Source organism: Scophthalmus maximus, chromosome 6, assembly GCF_022379125.1.
Source record: "Scophthalmus maximus strain ysfricsl-2021 chromosome 6, ASM2237912v1, whole genome shotgun sequence".
In the NCBI taxonomy this organism is placed as follows: domain Eukaryota; kingdom Metazoa; phylum Chordata; class Actinopteri; order Pleuronectiformes; family Scophthalmidae; genus Scophthalmus; species Scophthalmus maximus.
The window spans coordinates 3,525,443-3,545,000 of NC_061520.1; the positions used below are offsets into that span (position 1 = coordinate 3,525,443).

Genomic DNA, 19,558 nt, shown 5'->3' on the forward strand with positions numbered 1-19,558 from the left:
TTTCAGCTTCTTTTTTTAATATACACTCATATTGTTTTAGTTGTCTGAATCAGAGTGCATCACATCTTTACAACTTGAAATCACTGCTCATTTACTCGTGTCACATCGTTTCACACAGTGAGATATTGTCGGTTGAATCCTTCATCTTCTGCAGCATCTTTCAGGAACACGCCTCCGCCTTCAGCTGTGCCTTATTTTGAAATGTCCAACCGGAAGCTGCGTGTGGCTGCTCAGGTTGTGTCGATGCTGGTGAATCGCAACAGTCGCTCCGAGGCGGACAGAAGTTCTCCATCAGCTGCGGGCGGAGAACGGAAGTTTCTGTTGTCCACCTCAGGGCTCAGACACATGTCTGTGACGCGCCCACGCTGTCACATCGTCCGCCGGTGAAACATGAGCGCGGCTCTGCTCCTGTTGCTTCTGTGCGTGCGGAGCGCGGAGCTCCGTCACGTGCGCTCGGACGCGCCGTCCGCGCTGGAGGCGCCGCGGCGGGCGGAGGATGCTCGCGCTCCGGCTGCGGGGCCACAGCAGTCCCCGCTGTCCCCGGGGAGGACCGAGGGGCGGCGGGAGCCCGAGCTGACGCGAGTGGCCCGCGGGACCCGCAGGAGAGACCCGGTGGCCCCGCCGAGCAGCCGGGGGCCACCGCGGCGCCACGACGACCCGAGCGGCTTCTTCACCACGCCGCGCGCCGAGCGGCGCGCCTCGTCCCCGGCGGCGCGCAACCTGTCGTCGGGGCCCCTCGGCCCGCTGGCCCCGGGCGCCGGCGGCGCGCACTGGGCGTACGCGGTCATGCTGCTCGCGCTCGTGCTGTTCGCCGCGGGCATCGTGGGCAACCTCGCGCTCATGTGCACCGTGTGGCACAACTTGTACCTGCAGAGCGCGTGGAACTGCGTCCTGGCGGGACTGGCCCTCTGCGACTTCCTGGTGCTCTTCTTCTGTCTGCCGGTGGTCGTGTTCCACCAGCTCACCTCCACGCGCCTGCTGGGGGACCTGTCCTGTCGGCTGGTGCCCTACCTGGAGGTGAGAGGGGGGGTCAGGGGTCAAGGGGTCATCACAACCACAATCATAGGTTTCACACAGAAGAGTGAAGTTACGGCCGTGCCGGTGGTTACAGGAGAAAATGTGATGGTAAACCACAGGGCGGAGGTGCAGAGACCCCGGCGTTACTGTGCCCAGTGGCCCCGGGTGTCGGGGGCCCTTTACTTGAAGTGACTGTGAACAATACTTGTTAGAAACTAAAGTAAAAAAAAAATGAAACTCAAAACAACCACGAAGAGGCTTAAAATGACGAGTCAGAGATACAGAACATAATCCATACAAAAGACTCCAAACAAAGAGACGTTACCTATCCACAAAATACTCTCAAAACGACCTCAGAGACTCAAAACAACTTCAATATAATATATAAATATGAATAAATATACTATATTATATTATATATATAAATATGCAATAAAAAGGCTTCTCAAAAAGCCCCACAAGGACAAAAACCATCCACGGACATCTCTGCATGACGGCACAGACTCGCAGCATCGTACAACGAACAAAAAGAAGCTCAAAACAACAACACAGACCCTAAAAAAACTCTTAGGAAGAGACAGAAAAGGACCAGAAACTATTCCAAACAACTTCAACTTCAACTTCAATAAACTCCACACATTTGAAGTCGGTGCCTATGTTGGAACCTTCCGGGGCCTTTTCTTCTTTGTGCCCCCGGGGCCCCTTTTTCTCATAATCCGTCCGTCTGGAGAGCAACACTTCAGTTCAACAACTCGTCTTGAGCTTTCACAAGCAGATCAACGTTTAAAGAATTGGTTTGTTTCACACTGTGATGTGCTTGTGAGCAGATTGAAGGACATTTTAACTTTTTTAATTATTTTACACTAGTTGTCATTTAATTACAACAATGTTTTATTACATTGGCAGTTTGCCATCATTATCCATTGCCTCCACTTATGGATGCCCATAGGAAGAGTTATGAAGGAGTTAACGAATAAACTGATGAACATTTGTATCTGCCTAAGTATTACTTAATAGTAATAAGTATTACTATTACTATTTTCATTAATATTAATATCAAGCATAAAATGTGATGTCCCAAAATCTAATCGTAGCACCATCTAACTTCACTGTAAAAATGAACCAACCGTGTTTTAGTGATTTGAACCACGGTCGCGAGGCAGAGTGACACTGTTAGAACAGACAACTCATTACGACGATGGTTCATTTGAGTCGGTCTTCACTTGTCAGTGCTGTTTCAACATCCCCATGAGAGGCTCATTGTTATTTTTCTTTCCAGTTTAATAAAGAGAGACGCGATGAAAGGCCCGATTGAGTCGTCTCGTCTTTGCTCTCGACAGACGTGCCGTTATGGTCTGTCTCGTCGCCCGACTGTTGTGAGCCGTCGGCGGGGGCCGGCTGGCGGCCGGGGGCCGATCACAGAGCCGAGCAGTGAAGAAACACGAGAGGAGTAGTCCGCGGCAGCTGGGACGTTTGTTCACAGGTGCAGAGTTCGACGCCGACGTCCTTTTATTCGTACAGAATATCAGCTGTTGAGTTTGAAACACAAAGTGTGTTGAAGAGCTGAGGCGAGAATGTATATCGCTCGTTTTAAAACAGACAACATTCTCTAGATTATTTCTAAGCTCGTTTTTTGATTTTGCTCCCACGATTTGGTTCACCTGCAACCGTACAGGTGTGACCGCAGCTGTCAATCACGCGCTCCGACACACACGCTGCTTTATCGTCTGTTTCAAAATGAACATCATCATGTTGTATTGAAGAAGACTTGAAACTAGAGATTGAACCATAAACTCCGCAGGAAAAATGTTTACTGACGTTATGAATCCAGTGAGAGGTCGAGTCGTTTTTCTCATAGACTTCTATAGAAACAACCAGTGGAGTCGCCCCCTTGCTGGTCATTCAGAGAATAACACGTTTCAGGTACTCGCACATTGGCTTCATTTTCCGGCCCCGGTGACTACGTGTGTTTTTATATAAACTAGGGGGTCGACCTATTAACACCAAACTTGTTGATGTCTAATTCACAGAAACTTTCAACATTAACAACAAAGTGCAGGGAGCTGTCGGCAGCATAATTATGAAGTTGAACAACAACAAAAAAACATGGACGGGACATCGATAAAGATCAGAGAATAAAGAGACTGCGGCTGCATCAGAGACAAATGAGCACATTTTAAAATGACATCAACTTATTCGGCAAAATCAGCTTTAAAAATGCGATTATCGTAAAAATGTTGAATATCAAAATCAAATCCGCCGTCACCGGGTCATCTTGAATATTCATCTTCACGCATCTGCAAAACACACGTGCACACGTGCCAGTCTCTTAGAGATTTTTAATTAAATACATCCAGGAAACAGTGGATTAAAATGAAGACGGTGTCATATTTAAATTTAGTCTCATAATAGAGACAAAATTATTTCCTATGAGACTTTCACTAATTAGTAATAACAGTGTTGCACTCAGCAGCCTTTAAGGGGCTCGGCCTGCCGGCTCCCCTCCAGCCTTTGTGTTGCTTTACCTATTTTCATGCTAATGGATGAATTCGTCTCTTGTTAACATCTTTTTAAATTGCTCTTGAGCAGTTTTGTGCTCTGGGAGACTGGTTGTGTGTGTGTGTGTGTGTGTGTGTGTGTGTGTGTGTGTGTGTGTGTGTGTGTGTGTGTGTGTGTGTGTGTGTGTGTGTGTGTGTGTGTGTGTGTGTGTGTGTGTGTGTGTGTGTGTGTGTGTGTGTGTGTGTGTGTGTGTGTGTGTGTGTGTGTGTGTCTGTGTGTGTGTGTGTGTGTGAGAAAGCGGGTCAGGCTGCCAGCTGCCGCTGTGCCACTCGTGTGAGCTCAACCATTTTCATTCTAATGAGAGTCTGGCGTTAATGATCCTGAGTTGTGTTTTAACTGTTGAAAGTCATTAGGCGCTCACAGAGAGGAGGAACAAGTCTCCGCGAGGCGACGGCATCCGTGTTTTTTTTGGGGGGCCAAAAGCACCGACTCCAATGTGCACGAGGCTCCATTAAGTGTTCAGACATAATTGCCCTCGACTCCCCCCGTGACTCCTTTTGTGTCGGCGTGTCTGTATTCAGAAGGTTAAATGAAGCCGTTTTATTTGCCCGTCTCGTTGCTGTGATTGTGGCTAATTCGCTGAGCGTAACGAGGCAGAGGGAAGACTCGAACTCCCGTGCTCCGTGGAGTCCCATCGGAGTCGACACAGTGAACCAGGAAGTAGATCTGCAGTGCTGGAAAAAAGTCATTAAAAAAACAAAACATAAAACTTTATTAGATTGTTTATCGTACTGGTTGAAAGAGGTTGTCATCATTTGAATGTTTTCTTCAAGTGAAGATGCCAAATATTTGACCCTTTTCAGTGCCACTTTTCAATAAAGCGTTTAAATGATGTAATTAATAACTTTATTTATTGTTAATGAATAATTTACTGCAGCTGCAACAAAACAAACCACTCGATCAAAACCCTTCTGAGTTTCAAGTCCTGTTCATTTTCTTCATAAACAATAATTGAAAAAACTGAAGTGATGTGATGTGAAACTCTCTTGGTTTAATCAGCAGCACAAAAGATGTTAGAGAATATATGACACAATTCAACACCTAATGCAAAAAAAATAATGATGTGATTTCTCGGCGACAAATTAAAAATAATAAAAAAGTCGTGGCCAAAAAAACATAACTAAGAAGAAACAAAAAATAAGTTTGTAAATAAAAAAGTATGTGCATTCTGTGTCTTATGTAGAGGAACAATGAAGAGATCAATGAAACAGAAAGTTGTAGCTATAATAAATAATGATACATTTTGTCACTTCTCCAGAGTCAGAAACTGATGAATGCCTTTATAAGTGTTGTCGTCTGACGTTGTGTCAAACAGAAGTAATAAAGTCTCTGTCGTTTCTCCGTCCGGTGTGATCAGAGAGTCTGTTTGGTTCTTATTGAAGCTCGTCTGATCGTTTCCGCCTCTGTCGTTTCTCCGTCAGGTGACGTCCCTCGGTGTGGCCACGTTCAGCCTCTGCGCCCTGAGCATCGACCGCTTCCACGCCGCCACCGGCCCCGGGCCCCTCCAGACGCCGCGGGTGGAGCCGTGTCGGTCCATCCTGTCCAAGCTGTCCGTCATCTGGCTGGGCTCTCTGGTGCTGGCCGCGCCCGAGCTGCTCCTGTGGCAGCTGCTGCAGGAAACCGTCAGCCTGCCGGCGCCGCCCAGCGAGCTGCAGCAGAGCCGGGCGGCCGGCTCGCTCATGGCGGCGTTCCGAGCCCGGGCGGACGCGTTCAAAGTGGACGTCTGCGTCCGCGAGCCGTCGGCGGAGCTTCCGGAGGGCGTCTACTCTCTGGTGCTCACCTACCACGAGGCCCGCATGTGGTGGTTCTTCGGCTGCTACCTGTGTTTGCCCCTGCTCTTCACGCTGGCCTGCGACCTGGTGACGAGGCAAGTGTTAGCCCAGCGCCTGCAGCAGAGGCCCGAGGGCGACAAGGTGACCGGCAGGTGCTCCTCCTCCTCCTCCTCCTCCTCCTCCTCATCTTCCTCCCCCACAAAGAAGAAGCAGCACGCGAGGGAGCAGAGGCTGCGCTCCACCGTGATGGCGCTCACCGTCCTCTACGTCACGTGCAACCTGCCCGAGAGCATTTGCAACATCACCCTGGCGTACATCTCCGCGCCGGCGTCCGCGATGCTCCCGGCTCTCGTCCTGCCGGCGCTCGGCCTGGTCGGTCAGCTCCTGTTGTTCGCGCGTTGCTCGGCGACGCCGGTGTTGCTGCTGTGCCTGTGTCGCTCGCTGGGCCAGGCCTTCATGGACTGCTGCTGCTGCTGCTGCGATGAGTGCCTCCCCGACGGCAGCTCCTCCTCGTCCTCGTCGGCCGCCGCCACCTCCACCCTCTCCTCGCCCACCTCGCCCACTCCGTCCTCGCTCTCTCCGTCCAGCAAGGAGGAGACGATGAAGAGTGTGTTGGGGACAGAGCCGTCCGTCTTCGACAGGGCGAAGGACTCTCCAGCAGCTGTGGGGACGCCCTGCTGAGGCCCGGGACCGACACACATGTACAACTCTAAAGGATTGTTGAGGTTTATTACAACGTTGATCTTGTTTTCCATAGTTTTGTGCATCATTTCTATCAGTGATAATAACAGCGTGGTTTTCAGCAAATTAATAGCTCCGGGATCTGGGAACAGGATGTCATCACTGTTTCTGAACCTGTCAGACTTTCTCTCTTTTGATCTCAGTGTAATTGCTATATTAAATATAGAATAAAGGGTAATATAGGTTGTTTCCTCCGTTCTCAGATATTAAGTCAATAAGTATCATGTTCTAGCTGATTTAAATAATGCACAAAACTATGAGAACGAAACACAAGCTGTGATAAACTGGGAGAATCTCTTAATCTCAGTCTGTGTGAAGTGACGGTGTGGAGCAGAAGCTCGTCCGACCCGAGTTAGATAACTGTAAACAATATAGTTCTTATATTAAAAAAAAGTATAGATGGATTTAATCCTGTTGTGGAAGGACTCAGTAGATTTGCAGTTTTTTTTGTGCTACATTTTATATCTTGTAGTTATTATTAATTGTCTAACAGTCATTCAGGATATCAGCGTTACCTGCTCTAAGAACTGTAAGAGACAGAAACACTGGATCATTTGAGTTTTAGAGGTTTTACTGTTAAACCGCAGATGAAGACGTTCTGAGATAAATTGCTGTTTTGTGAACTGTATTTTCTATGATTTTGCTGTCGCAGCACACACATGTACATGCACACACATGTACTCATGTACATTTACACGGAGTCTGCAGAGGATGTGAGACACCAGACGCCACGTGGCTGAAAACTGCTTCCTGTGTAGACGGCAGGTGAAAGACGTGGTCAGAGGTCAGAGGTCAGACATCAGAGATCGATCAGAACCGTGAGGCGACAGTGTGAAGTGTAAACTTCTTCTTTTTTTTACTTGTTTTATTACGTTTGGTTTAGTAAAGTTTGGATTTTCTTCAAGAAAAACTGTTTTGTCTTTTCCTGTGACTAATTCTTGTTGGTGTCTGATGCTCTATGTTTGTTCACAGAGAGTAATAACTGCTGAAACTGGCTGAGTTATAACCTTCTCAATCCATTCAGCAGATGAAACTGTGAACGTACTCGTTTCGCTCATTTTAAATATGAATTTACGAGTTTATAAGTTTACAAACTTAAAAAAAAAAAAAAAATCTACATAGTTATTTTTCAGCCGGAGACTCTTCTATTTGGATCACATCCGAATCACATCCATCTAATGATATTCTGCATTTTCTTCCTCTCAACAAATCAAAATGCAGAGACCAGAACAAACCAGGACCTGATAACACAAACCAGCGTGTGCAGATAAAGCTCCACTGTCGCCCAAAATTCTTTTAACATAAACACGTCAATGAGTCAAACTGTTGCACTGGGAGAAATGATGCTTCATCGTTTGTGGCCAGAAAAAGTCACCAGAGCATCAAAAGTGTTGACTGTTCAGACTCCTGTAAGCAAAGTTTGAGTTAAAGAAAACTACAGTGGCCGGCTGTTGTACGAGAATAGAGTGAAAGTCTTTTATAATAATAATAGTTTTATAATATTCGTCTTGTGAGTAGGAACCAATGGGACGGAGGCACAGTGTCACAGACCGGTACTGCAGGTCAGAGACGAACCAACACTGTTGCCTTCGGTCTGCACATCAGATTTGTTGTCGACGATCAGAAAACATAAACAATAACTCCGGCCACGTCTCGTACAAAAAATAAAACTCTAAAATTAGCCTCCTGTTTATTAAAAGACTATTACGTAAGATTCCGTGTGTGAATCCACACGCACACAAGCTGTCATCACTCTCTAAAATGTATTTATATTTTGTCTTAAAACATGACAATAGGATTTTCATGAAGTATTTGATTTAAATCCACAGGAATCCAGGTTGGATTTGAACTAAATATTGAGCTGCCGGTCGAGCAGAGACAGTCAGAGAGTGATGTTGTAGAAGAAAACAACATGGGAGAAGAGAAATGTTCCGTGAGCACGTGACGACCTTCTGCTGATCCTCGTGTGGATTCGGAGAGAAGAGAGAGACGGATCCTTTCTACTCTGATCTCCGTCGGAAGGAATGCTACGCTGCAGCGCTCCCGACACCCACCGGAGGAGAAAGACCCCCCCCCCCCTTTTCTTTTTTTGTGTCATCGTTCAATTATTGAAGGTCACAGCTTCACAATGACAGTTGGCCTTTGAGTCCCTGCAGACACAATGAAGCCGCTCGCTCTGTGACCAGTTGCCGGGGAGAGCGGACAAGAATTTCCCCTCGCTTGCGCAAGTGTTTTCAGGCCTGTTTCGACCTCTCTGTGTATCATATGGATCTTTGTTATTGTCTGCAAGTGTACACGAGGTCTTTGAGAACAGACAGACAACTGTGTGTGGAACAAAAGTCAGAGGAGAGAAGATCGTGGAGTTGCGATGAAAGATCCCCGGACGTCCCAGTTGAGCACACTGAGGATCTCCGTCGGGCCGCCGGGCTCAGACTGGACCAACCATCAGTCTCACGCTCCCATCATCATATCTGGGGCACAAGATCCACACATTTTGATCTCATTATCACAGTTTTCCCAATAATAAGATGAAGAGATAATACTGTCCCCAGTACTGTGAGAAAGTTTTAGGCCCGCTCAATGTTTGGATTGTAATCCGCCATCAGGGAAGCGTCTGATTGGTCCTCATGGAGAGAACCACGGTGTCTTCAGAGACAAGAAGAACGAGGAGTCGTGCGGCGGGTGATCCGACTCCCCACAGACCCTGAACTCAACATCACGGACCCCGACTGAATCCATAGGACGGAACGAGAAGAGACTTCGCCTGTCAAGTTCCTGGAGAATCAACGAGAACTGGTTCTGTTTTAATAAGACAAAGAACAAATCACAGCGACCATTGATCTTCCTCATTTTTTTAAAACTTTTTGCACAGTGCTGCAGATGAGATCATGTCTGAATCAGGCCACAGAATCAATATCACTTAGATTAAAAAAAAGTATGAACAGTTTGTGTGACAATACTGGATATTGGATGAGATACAACACATAAATCACGCTCTGTCATGGCCGTCGTCCAGGCTGAGGGTCGAGCTGTAATAAGAAATATTCTCTCTGCGACAGCAAACTTCTGACAAAGTGAACTTTGGTCTTGAAGTTGCTGAACTTCATAATTCATCGGAAAACCTTTGTTTTGTGGAACAGCTGCAAGGGAAACAGGTTCCACTGATGTTTTCCTCTTCTTGTCGTCAGTAGGCGACTTCTTATTTTTAATTTTTCTACATGTTTATTTATTTACTGATGTGATTTAGGCGCTGACGGAGTCTTCGACTTCTTCCTGGGCACAAACTCAGAGACGAGCGTCAGTTCTGAGTTGTCGTAGAAATAGGTTGGCTCACGTCATAGGTTACTCATCTCATGTTCCGTGAGACAAACCTCTGTCCTTTTCTAGAATGCTCCTGTAAAAAGACCGCGTTCAGTCTTGGTCTCCTCCAAAATACTTCTGAGTGAGTCGAACAAGAACCGGGCGAACTCTTCACATATTTTAATATCACACGGCCCAAATGCTCCACAGACATTTCATCAAGCAGAACCCAGAGGAGGCAGACTCTGATGCAGACTCATGTCGCCGGTGGACACCTGGAGACGGAGTTACACGTTCAGGGCCGGTGTGAAGTGGAGGCCCGGTTCTTTTGAGCTGAAATATTTGTCCTCCCACGTCGTTGTGCCTGGGCAAAGAGGAGGAGGAGGAAGGGGACGCTTCAATAAGGCCAGCATTGTTCAGACGTCCCCCCCCCTCTCCGGCTCAGAGAGAGAGAGACACTTGAACAAAGCTGCATATCAATTGCCATCCACCAAGGGAGTTGCTAAGCTACGCGACACCCACCGCCTCCCACCGGCTGCCCCGGTCAGCGAAGAGAGAGAGGAGGAGGAGGAGGAGGAGGAGGAGGAGAAGAAGGAAGAAGGGCTGGGACGCAGGGGAGGAGGAGGAGGAGTCGCCCCGATAAGCCAAAACCCAAACTCCTCGCCTCTCGGTTGCCTTGACAACCAGCGGAGGCACAGCGGCGCGGCGGCCTCAAGTTTGTAATATGGTTTAAAACCAACAAGGGCCCGGATTTGAACTGGGCCGGCTCCTGCTGTGTTCCCTGTGGGGTCATTCAGGTTCTCCAGCAGTTTCAATCGGACCTGTGAGGTCGAAGAACACCTGCCCCTCCTGCAGCAATGTGATTACTTGCATCAGTTTATGAATATCTTAAAGACAATACAAGAGTTTATCATACAGTGCAACATGTCATAGTAAAATGGACTGTATTTATGTAACGCTTTCTTAATCTTATCGACCACTCAAAGTCACATTCACCCATGTACCGAGTTTTCTCTGTCACATTCATACTTGCGCTATTGATTTATTCTGTCATAATAAATGATGTTGAAACTGTAGAGTTGGTAAAGTAAAGTAACTCTTCATATTACTTGAATGAACTAAAAAGTGGCAGTGAGCAGTTCTCAAAAATGTCAAGCACTTCCACAAATAATAAAAAGTTTGCACAACTTATTAAAATTGATTAATTTGAGCATTTGGTGTTCACAGTGTTCCAGAAGAGCGGTCAGAGACACACATGCGGACTGGGGGAAGCAGGGATCGAACCCTCGGATCGGACCGTCTGTACCTCCTGAGCCACAACCCGCCATTAATCTGCAGTTATATTTGAGAGTATGAACTATGAGTGAAATTTTACACTGTGTTAAAGGGAAAAGTACCAGCGATAGATTCATTGATTACTAATCAGACAAGCCAAGAGGAAGAAATACTATATAAGCTATAAGTTCATTTCATGTTTTAGTCACAACATCAGATATATTGTTTTAATGTGAAGCGTGTCTCCTACAGAGGGTCACGTTGTGCGCAGCCTCATTGTTGCTCATTCAACTAGCGTGTTTCACGGTGTTAGTCATGCATGAAGATGTTTTATTAATACAGTTTAACCGACAACAGTTTCTGATATATCATATTAATGAAGGTTCAATATTTCAGGCCTTTCAGCACATGCAATAGAATATATATGCATGCAACATTTTAAATAATTTGTTTCTATCAATCTTATTTATTATTTAAATGAAAATCAACTTGCAGTGATGTGAGACTCTAGTAACACTGTACAATATGATCAACCATGTGAAACTTAATGCATCAGCACAGCTCATGATGATTTAATGCATGAATGAATGAATGCATGATGTATATATAATAAATCCCCTTCACCCACCATTGAGAAAACATTAAGGTCATTCTGGGTTTATGTGATTTGTTAGCATTTAATAAAATCCTCCATTAATGAACATTAATTCACACTTACTTCCTACATTAGATTAATAAGCCGAGTCCTGCAGCAGTTTCCATCTGACACGCAGTTCAATTAAAAGAAAAGAAATCATTAAAATCAGATGTTACTGGGAGCAGTTTCTCCTGATCTGTTTCACGGAGGCTGATGGGGGGAAAAACGCAATGAAATTCTCTTTAATTTGATTTAATTTAATTTGGCAGCATATGAATTAATATGCGAGGCAGCTGTGAATTACTGTAACAGTCATTAACTGCTAATTCATCACTGATGCATTGGGGCTCGAGCGTTTGTTTACTAGAGAGCATGTGCAATCCTGGTACACTGTATGTATTGTGTTCACACTGTATATATATATATATATATATATATATATATATATATATATATATATATATATTCTGTTTACACACTTCCTTGTGTGTGTATGTTGTAAGTATTTATTACCTTTTTACTGAAGTTTCTATTTTGACAAATTCCTTGCTGCTGTATCATCAAATTTCCGTGCAGTGGGACTAATAAAGGATTATCGTTTCATATCATCTCGTATCGTCTCGAATCGTATCTTATCGTATCTTATCTTATCTTATCTTATCTTATCTTATCTTATCGTATCGTATCGTATCGTATCGTATCGTATCGTATCGTATCGTATCGTATCGTATTATTTTCATAATAATAATAATTTATTTATATTAAATTTTATATTATTTAAGTGTTTATAATAAGTTTTTTCCACTTCTGTCAAAGTTTCATTATCCTGGTGTGTAACAACTACAGATGCCACAACTGTCTTTGTCTCTGTTTCTGTCTTCCACTCTGCATCGTCACACAGAATCACAGCGAGTGTCACGTCTGGAAAAATGGTTTAAAACGTACGAAATACTGCCACTGGTGTCGACACAGCAGGTTGTCAACATGAAACACAGTTTGCGTTTCTTTTGCGTGTGTCATTTGGATCTTCGTGTATTTGGGCCCTAACTTGTAGCGATGTCCGGACTCCGCTGCGTTTGCCCTGACGGTTGTTTTGCGATGCTTGTCGTCGGGGCTCAGCGGGCTCAGGAAACACACAGCACCATGTCGGTGTCCGGAGGCCATTACCATGACGACAGCCCAGTGCTGATCAGCAATGCTAACAAGAGTCCCGTCCTCAAACGGCGACTTGATGCTGAGCCAGCGCGAGGCATCGGCCAACTGAGCGGTTGCTTAGGACCTCGGCGACATCAAGGGCCCGCTCTCATTCGAAGTTACTGTTCTATAGGTATTAGGGATTCAACGACAAACATCTCATCTCATGACGCGTTTGGTCCGGGGGGGACACTGGACTGGGCCCCGTTCCAGTCGCTGGGTTAATGAATTCATGGATCTGGTCACAAGTTGGTCAAAAAATAGAATTGTTAAACTAACGAAGGTTTTTTATGAAATTCTTGATGTTTTCTGTTATGGATACATGTTATAGATGAGTGTGTGTGTGTGTGTGTGTGTGTGTGTGTGTGTGTGTGTGTGTGTCAGATCAGCTGTTTCCTCCTGCTTCCTCTCGTTGTGCTGAACATCCTCACTCCACTTCCGTACGCATGGATTCTAATCGTTTCATCTCTCTCTCAGAACGAGTCAATTAGTACATTTCCACAAAAGAAGAAAAGAAAAGAAAAAAGATCAAACAATTCTGCTACTAATAATCTTTAAATCTGATTAATGTGCACTCCCCCCCCCCCCAACAGATTTCGTCAGGGTTCCATATTAGATTCCATGCATTTGAGAGGAGATTAGATTATGGGTTTTGTGATCATTCAAATGGCTCAAATGTTATTGAGCCACGACGACGAGACGAACCGCCTCCTGATCCGATCTCCCAGTTCATATTCGCTTGTTGATATATTTCTGGTTGTGAGAGAGAAAGAAAGTGATGGACGTGACCTGAGCGTGTGTGGAGGGAATGTTGTTCACATTTAGTGCAACTTTCTCGTAGCCTATAGCTGAGTATTCCCAATTTTAAGCAACTCACTCGACTACATCTCAGAGATCAATCTCCCCTTTTATTCACTGCAATGATGATCATCACGAGAATAAGTTTCAATGGACATTAACTGAGGTCCGGACACATTGCTGAACTTTGCCGGAGGGGCTGTGTGTGAGAACCACAGAACTTTCTCGTACCATCCCTCCGACGTACAATGTCCGGAAAAGGTCCAAATGAGCCCACGTGTGAATCCAGCAGGATGAACTCGCAGTGGATGAGTCGTCGTCACGTCCCGCCTCCTGCTGCTCCACACACACGCCACAGATTGACGTGAACACCGGCTGACTCTGACAATCTCCTGCTGCGTTCATCACGTGTGACTTGGCGTCCGTGAGATATATTCTACATTGTGATGATACTCGGGGTCCTCGTCGGCCCCTGGGCCCCCGGCAGGCTCGGCCCGCCCCTGGTCCCGGGGCCCTGCAGGGACTGTTTGGCTCCGAGCTTCTCGTCGGGACCCGAGCATCCGGAGGCTTGCGTGTCCTCTGTCAGCCGAACACAGAAGAGGTCCCGTTTGTTTCTACATGTCACCGAGAGACGGCAGGCGGTGGAGGCCCACTGGAGCCCCACGCAGCCGGCTTTGTGGGTGGGGGGTGGGGGGTGGGAGACCTTCCCGGCCCACATCCTCATTGAGCTTCTTAAGAAGACATGGGAAACATGAGTGAGGCCCAAATACAAACTGCGGGGTCCCTTTCAAAACTGAGCAAACAGAACTTCCATTGACTCGGCAACTCGCAGGGAGGAGAGATAATCTGAAGACCATCTCTCAGGAAAAACACCAAACGAAGGTTTATTCTGAATCAAAAGTTTCAGCATGGAGTTTTTATTACCAACAAAAGATTATCCACACATAAAGCATTTCGTTTTTCTATTCTGTTTTTTACTAATCAATATCTGAAGCACATGAATCTTGTGTTAAGTAGAAAATATAAAGTCTCTGCGTCTTTTGTCCAGAATGTGATGTGAGGAGGCAAAGAGAATTATTATTATTAATCAATCCTATTGATATTAGTATTGACTACAGCCAACCGATATGGATTATTGGGGGCTGGTGCTGAAACTGATTTTGGGGAGTGAAATAATTCCTCACGACAAAGAAATAATATTTTACACTTTAAACACAAACTTTACTATAAATAACTATAGATTTAAGAAAACATAAATATAACCAAATATGCAGAACTTGAACACAATATATAACATGTATAATAGAATGTAAACATTAATGCACATCTTTTCTGCGTGGTTTATTCTGTAAAATAAAACTTTTCATATCCATAAACAAAAAACTCCAGTACAACGGGTAAATTGTAGTAAGATTGCAGGTAAACGTTATGGTGACACGATGACGAATCTGGACATTATTATGATGATGACGTCATGTAAACTTCCTGGTCAACATCTGTAGGCGGGTGTTTTCCAGCTGTTGCGTTTCTTTCTCTGGCCACACGGGGGCAGCGCTGCTCCGCGGCAGAGACCCTCTGACGTCACACGGCGCTCCTGATGATGATGGTCAGAGGTGGTTCACAGTTATTACTTTAGTATTTAAATTAATATTTCTATTTATACTAACGCAGTTTTGATATTAATATTATTTGGAGTTAAACAGCAGAGAAGGTAACAGGTAACAGGGAAGCATACCATGACAAAGACAAGCAACTTAAATTCCGTCTCAACAAATTTGTCTTATAATACACACATAATATATATATGGAATATAGTAGAATTATTGTTATTATTGTTATTTTTTTGACGTGATCTACTTCGCACGCAGATTCGCATTGTGAGATTGAGAAATATTATCTGACGTGGTCCTTGAGGTTCTTTTTGTTTTTCTTATTTCTTTTTAGATTTTTTCCACTTCATGTTTTTAACCAGATTCATTTGTGCGGGTGGGAAAGGTTTGCAGTGAAGCAGCTTGTGAGGAGTCCTGCAGTCGACAGTGTGTCGCTGAGTCATGGTCGTCTGTGACTGTCTCTCTACTCTCCTGTGACTGTACTTGTTTCAGTGATTTACACTGACACCTCCCGTGTTTAATGCGACTACGTCTGCTCCTCCTGCCGCTGCAGGTGTCCCAGCGTTGTTTTGAAAAGAACTTTTGTGTATGAATGTGTCCACTTTTATTCTAGTGTCTGACGGATGTTTAATTCTGACCGACTCTCTAATAACTGCAAACTGTAAAACATCTGCAGGCTGCTGTTGTGAGGCAGGAGCACATTTTACTGCAGAGGATTTTCCAGAGGGCATTTTGTCCTTTCTGTGTGTGTGTGTGTGTGTGTGTGTGTGTGTGTGTGTGTGTGTGTGTGTGTTGGGTCTGAGGGTTGGATGTTTATACAGGAGGCCTGCAGCGTCCTAACAAAGACCAGCTCACAACGTCCATATTTAGACCGTGAGCAGGTCCAACGGCTCCGCTTGTTTATGACAGAGACACAAGACACAACCCGGCATTTTATACCCGCATATGGTGTGTTTGTGTTTGTGTGTGTGTGTGTGTGTGTGTGTGTCCGGACACGCTCACATGGTGGGCACTGAGTAGGTCCTCACTGGGTTGACTGTTCCCTTCAGGTTTCAACAGCCTCCATTGACTGTGACCATTCTGTGTTTGCATGTGGAGCCAATGAAGAGATGTCATTTCATGCAAATGGCGCAGGTGGCGCAGATAGACGTGGACGAGTCTAAATGAGTTTGTGGATTTTGTAATTCCTCTTAATACTCTTTGACTTATTGCAGAGGTTGTTTGGTCTGTCCGTTAATTAGTTTGTTTGTCAGCAGGATTACTGGAAAAGTTATGGACGGATTTGCATGACATTTTTTTTATCAAAGTAGGTCTCTCTCTCTCCATGGTAACGGGTGATGACATTCTGGGAGGGATCTGGATCCAGGGAGTCTTCTTCAGCATTGCGAGACGAGGGCAAAACTTGCCACCTTGAGTCATATCTACACAAATACATAACTGAACAGACGAACTGTCCAAGACAAAGGATATATATAAATAAATAAATAAATGTATATATATATATATATTTAATCAGGTGACGTAAGTTAAGATGAATAGATCGAGTCTGATTGAATGATAAAACAAGATAAGGTTGATCCAGTCTGATTGATGAGGTAATTAAGATAAGATTGATTGATCGCGTCTGATTGATAAGGTAAGATAGATTGATGGAGTCTGATTGTTATGGATAATCCTTTATTAGGAAAGAAAGACATCAGTAAAAAATGTGGAATAAATAAGTAGAAATGCAACATAAACATGAAGAAATATTAAAAATAGAGTGATATAAACATTGTAAACCAAATACATACTGTTTGAACAGAATATAACCTATGGGCTTGCAAACCTTGACTGTGTTTCAGCTTGTGTGTGTGTGTGTGTGTGTGTGTGTGTGTGTGTGAGTGTGTGTGCCTCATTGGTCACATGAAATGGTGTGTGTTGCACTTTGCACTCCTCGTTACTGAAACAGTAATCACATTACTGCAGTGCACTGCTGCCCACTGGTGTGTGTGTGTGTGTGTGTGTGTGTGTGTGCGTGCGTGTCTGTCTGTCTGTCTGTCTCTCTACCTTTTCTGTTTGAAGCCGAGCTGCGTTTAATTCCCAGCCTCCCTCCCCCTCAGAGACTCAACACTCCATCCCGTCCTGTCCTTCCCTTTGTTTCTCTCTCTTCCTCCTACACCTTCTCCCCCTCTTTCATTCCATCTCTCATCATCCGCCGCCTTCAGCTCACCAGCCTCCCAGCAGAGAATTATGAATAGAATTCAAATCAGTCGAGCTTCACCGTCTCCCGCCCCCTCGCTGCCTGGCCCCCTACACGTCTCTCCGGCTCCCCTTTCCAACTTTCTGTCCAACAGTTTTTCGTATATTGATCATGGCTGTGACCTCACACACCCACGCCGCTCAGCCTCCTATACATTAACCCTTTCCCTCTCTCTCGGGGGCCTGGTCGGCTGTCGGCTTCTCACTCAGCCTCGGCACCGGGCCAGAGCTCCAGGGTTCACCAACACCTCCGCCGCCGCCGCCGCCGTGACGAGATGTGAAACGATGATGTTCATCTCTGTGAAAGTCCCGAGGGAGGACCAGGAGGAGAACACCACTGCAGCAGCAACTCAACATGTTCTCCTCCTGTTGGTTCTACAACAGTAATCTGCTGCTGCAGTTGAGCTGTATTAAAAGAACAACGGATTTTGAAGAGCACATTTACATTTCAGGACTTCATCAGCGTGATAAATGTAATTGATGAATCTGCAGCATCGCCTGATATCGACCAGCGGATGTTCTCCGACTCGTCCACCTGCTCCTTGGAGAAACTCTGCTCTCGCGTGTTATAAATATCTTTAATATGATTTTATCTGCTAATGAACACATAAACTGAATCAATCAATCAATCAATCAGTAAATCAACCACTCAGCATCATCTAATTCTTCCCTTTCCTTCATCCATTTCGTCCGTTTCTTTCTTAATAATGTGAAAGGTTTATTGTTATGAGATATGTTCACACTATAACATGATATTCTAACATTATCATGTCAAACGTAGCGTTATATAGCAAAACACAAGTTTGTGTGTCGCAAGAGCGGGAAAATATCTTGTTGTAATTTCATATAAAAAATGTTATTTTAATTTTAAAGGTGACATATTATGCAAAAATCACTTTTCAGTGTTTGTGCTTGTAAGCGTGTGTATCTGTGGAGCTTGCCGACTTTTTCCTACACATCTTGAAATGGGTTGACCAATCACATGCAGACTGGGCCAGCTGGCCAATCAGAGCCCACTGGGAGCTTATCAAGAGAGGGAGGGGCTAAATGGAATCCAGGCGTTTTAGACAGAGGGTGAAAAGAGAGTGTGAGGACACTGATGCCCGTTCTGAACATTAGAGCATTTAAACCCTTATTAAAAGTATGTCACATTTAACATCACACTGATCCTTTGTTTTCTTTTTCTGTCATGGCAGCCGCACCCGTCCGTATGATTCTTTTGAACGACATCACGATATTGTTCCTCCACCGACCTGATTCAGTGAATAGTCTGAGTCAGTCGAGCTCCATTGTCTGACGACGGTAAAGGGAAGGACATGTAAATGAGGAGAAACTGAATTCTGCTGCATTAACCCAAAAAATTGATGATTGATTCCAAACACAAAAGCAGACCAGTTCATATGAGATGACATTCGATCCCATCTGAAGTCAATGTGTTTTCAACCTCCTCTGGATGTTTGCTGTGAAAGGTGTATGGGGGGTGGGGGGGGTCTCTCACTGAAGACGTTCATGTTGTCGCGCTGGAGAAGAACTACACCTGCATTCTGTCACGTATCTGCAAACCTGACCGGCTGCACGTCTCGGCAAAGGGCCGAGCGACGTGTCGACAGGACATCCGTTGCTGCAACACACTCGGAAGATGGCCGAAGGTGAGGAAAAGAAGACATTGACAGATGTTTCCACGTGGAGGCTGATTGGCTCCATTTAGAAGAACAGCCACCAGTTCATCAGCGTCACAGCGTGAGCACCGTGACTGCAGCACAGAGCTGGTTATATAATGAATGACTGTGGGACTCCCAGCCGCTCTGCCTCCTCCACTTCGCAGTCGGAGGAGACGGGGAGAGGGCTGGTGGTGGTGGTGGTGGTGGTGGGGGGGCTGCAGGATGGATGGCAGCTGGGGGAGGAAGGTATTGATGTTTGTCATTGTGATCATGAGTGTGAAGGGCTGGGGTTGGCCACCAGCTCCTCCACTCTTCAATAATCCAATAATTACAGGCAGCATCTTGACGGGGGATCCCTCCGCAGCCGCAGCCGGTTCCATCCCGTCGCCGCGGCGACGGTTTGCGCTGAGTCTGAGAGCACAGTGTCGTACGACCGGGGGCGACGCGGCGGTGACACCTCCCTCGTCCCCCCGTTACTCCTGTAACTCTGCAGAACAACAACACTGACACTTTCCATTAAGACTATTTTTCCTCGGCGTTGACAGTGTGCACGCTGCCAGAGCTTCCTCCTGCACGACTCGGGTGCACTGCCCGGATTGTGTGTGTGCCGATGAGTCCCACGTGTGACGCTGAACCTGCCGGACGGCGTCTGTCTGCACGAGGTGACCTCTGCACTAACGAGGGCCTGTCATTATTCCAGCGACCTGCAGGTGGCGGCGATGCGGCGAGGAACACAGCAGAAGCCGGGGAGGG

General features: G+C 45.7%; 1 protein-coding gene across 1 annotated transcript; it reads left to right on the forward strand.

Moving 5' to 3' along the window:
• The first annotated feature begins 129 nt into the window (after window positions 1-129).
• gpr37l1a (G protein-coupled receptor 37 like 1a) lies at window positions 130-6,999 on the forward strand. The gene is made up of 2 exons (XM_035631076.2): window positions 130-1,017; window positions 4,998-6,999. Exons 1-2 carry the CDS (start codon window positions 391-393, stop codon window positions 6,027-6,029), a joined length of 1,659 nt encoding a protein of 552 aa, XP_035486969.2. The 5' UTR covers window positions 130-390; the 3' UTR covers window positions 6,030-6,999.
• Window positions 7,000-19,558: the final 12,559 nt, after the last annotated feature.

What these genes read in the sequence shown, in the direction of transcription:
- gpr37l1a (XM_035631076.2), top strand. Translation starts at nt 391, where the DNA reads ATGAGCGCGGCTCTGCTCCTGTTGCTTCTGTGCGTGCGGAGCGCGGAG. An exon ending in GGCTGGTGCCCTACCTGGAG is followed by an intron (nt 1,018 to 4,997) that starts GTGAGAGGGGGG and finishes TTTCTCCGTCAG; the next exon opens with GTGACGTCCCTCGGTGTGGC.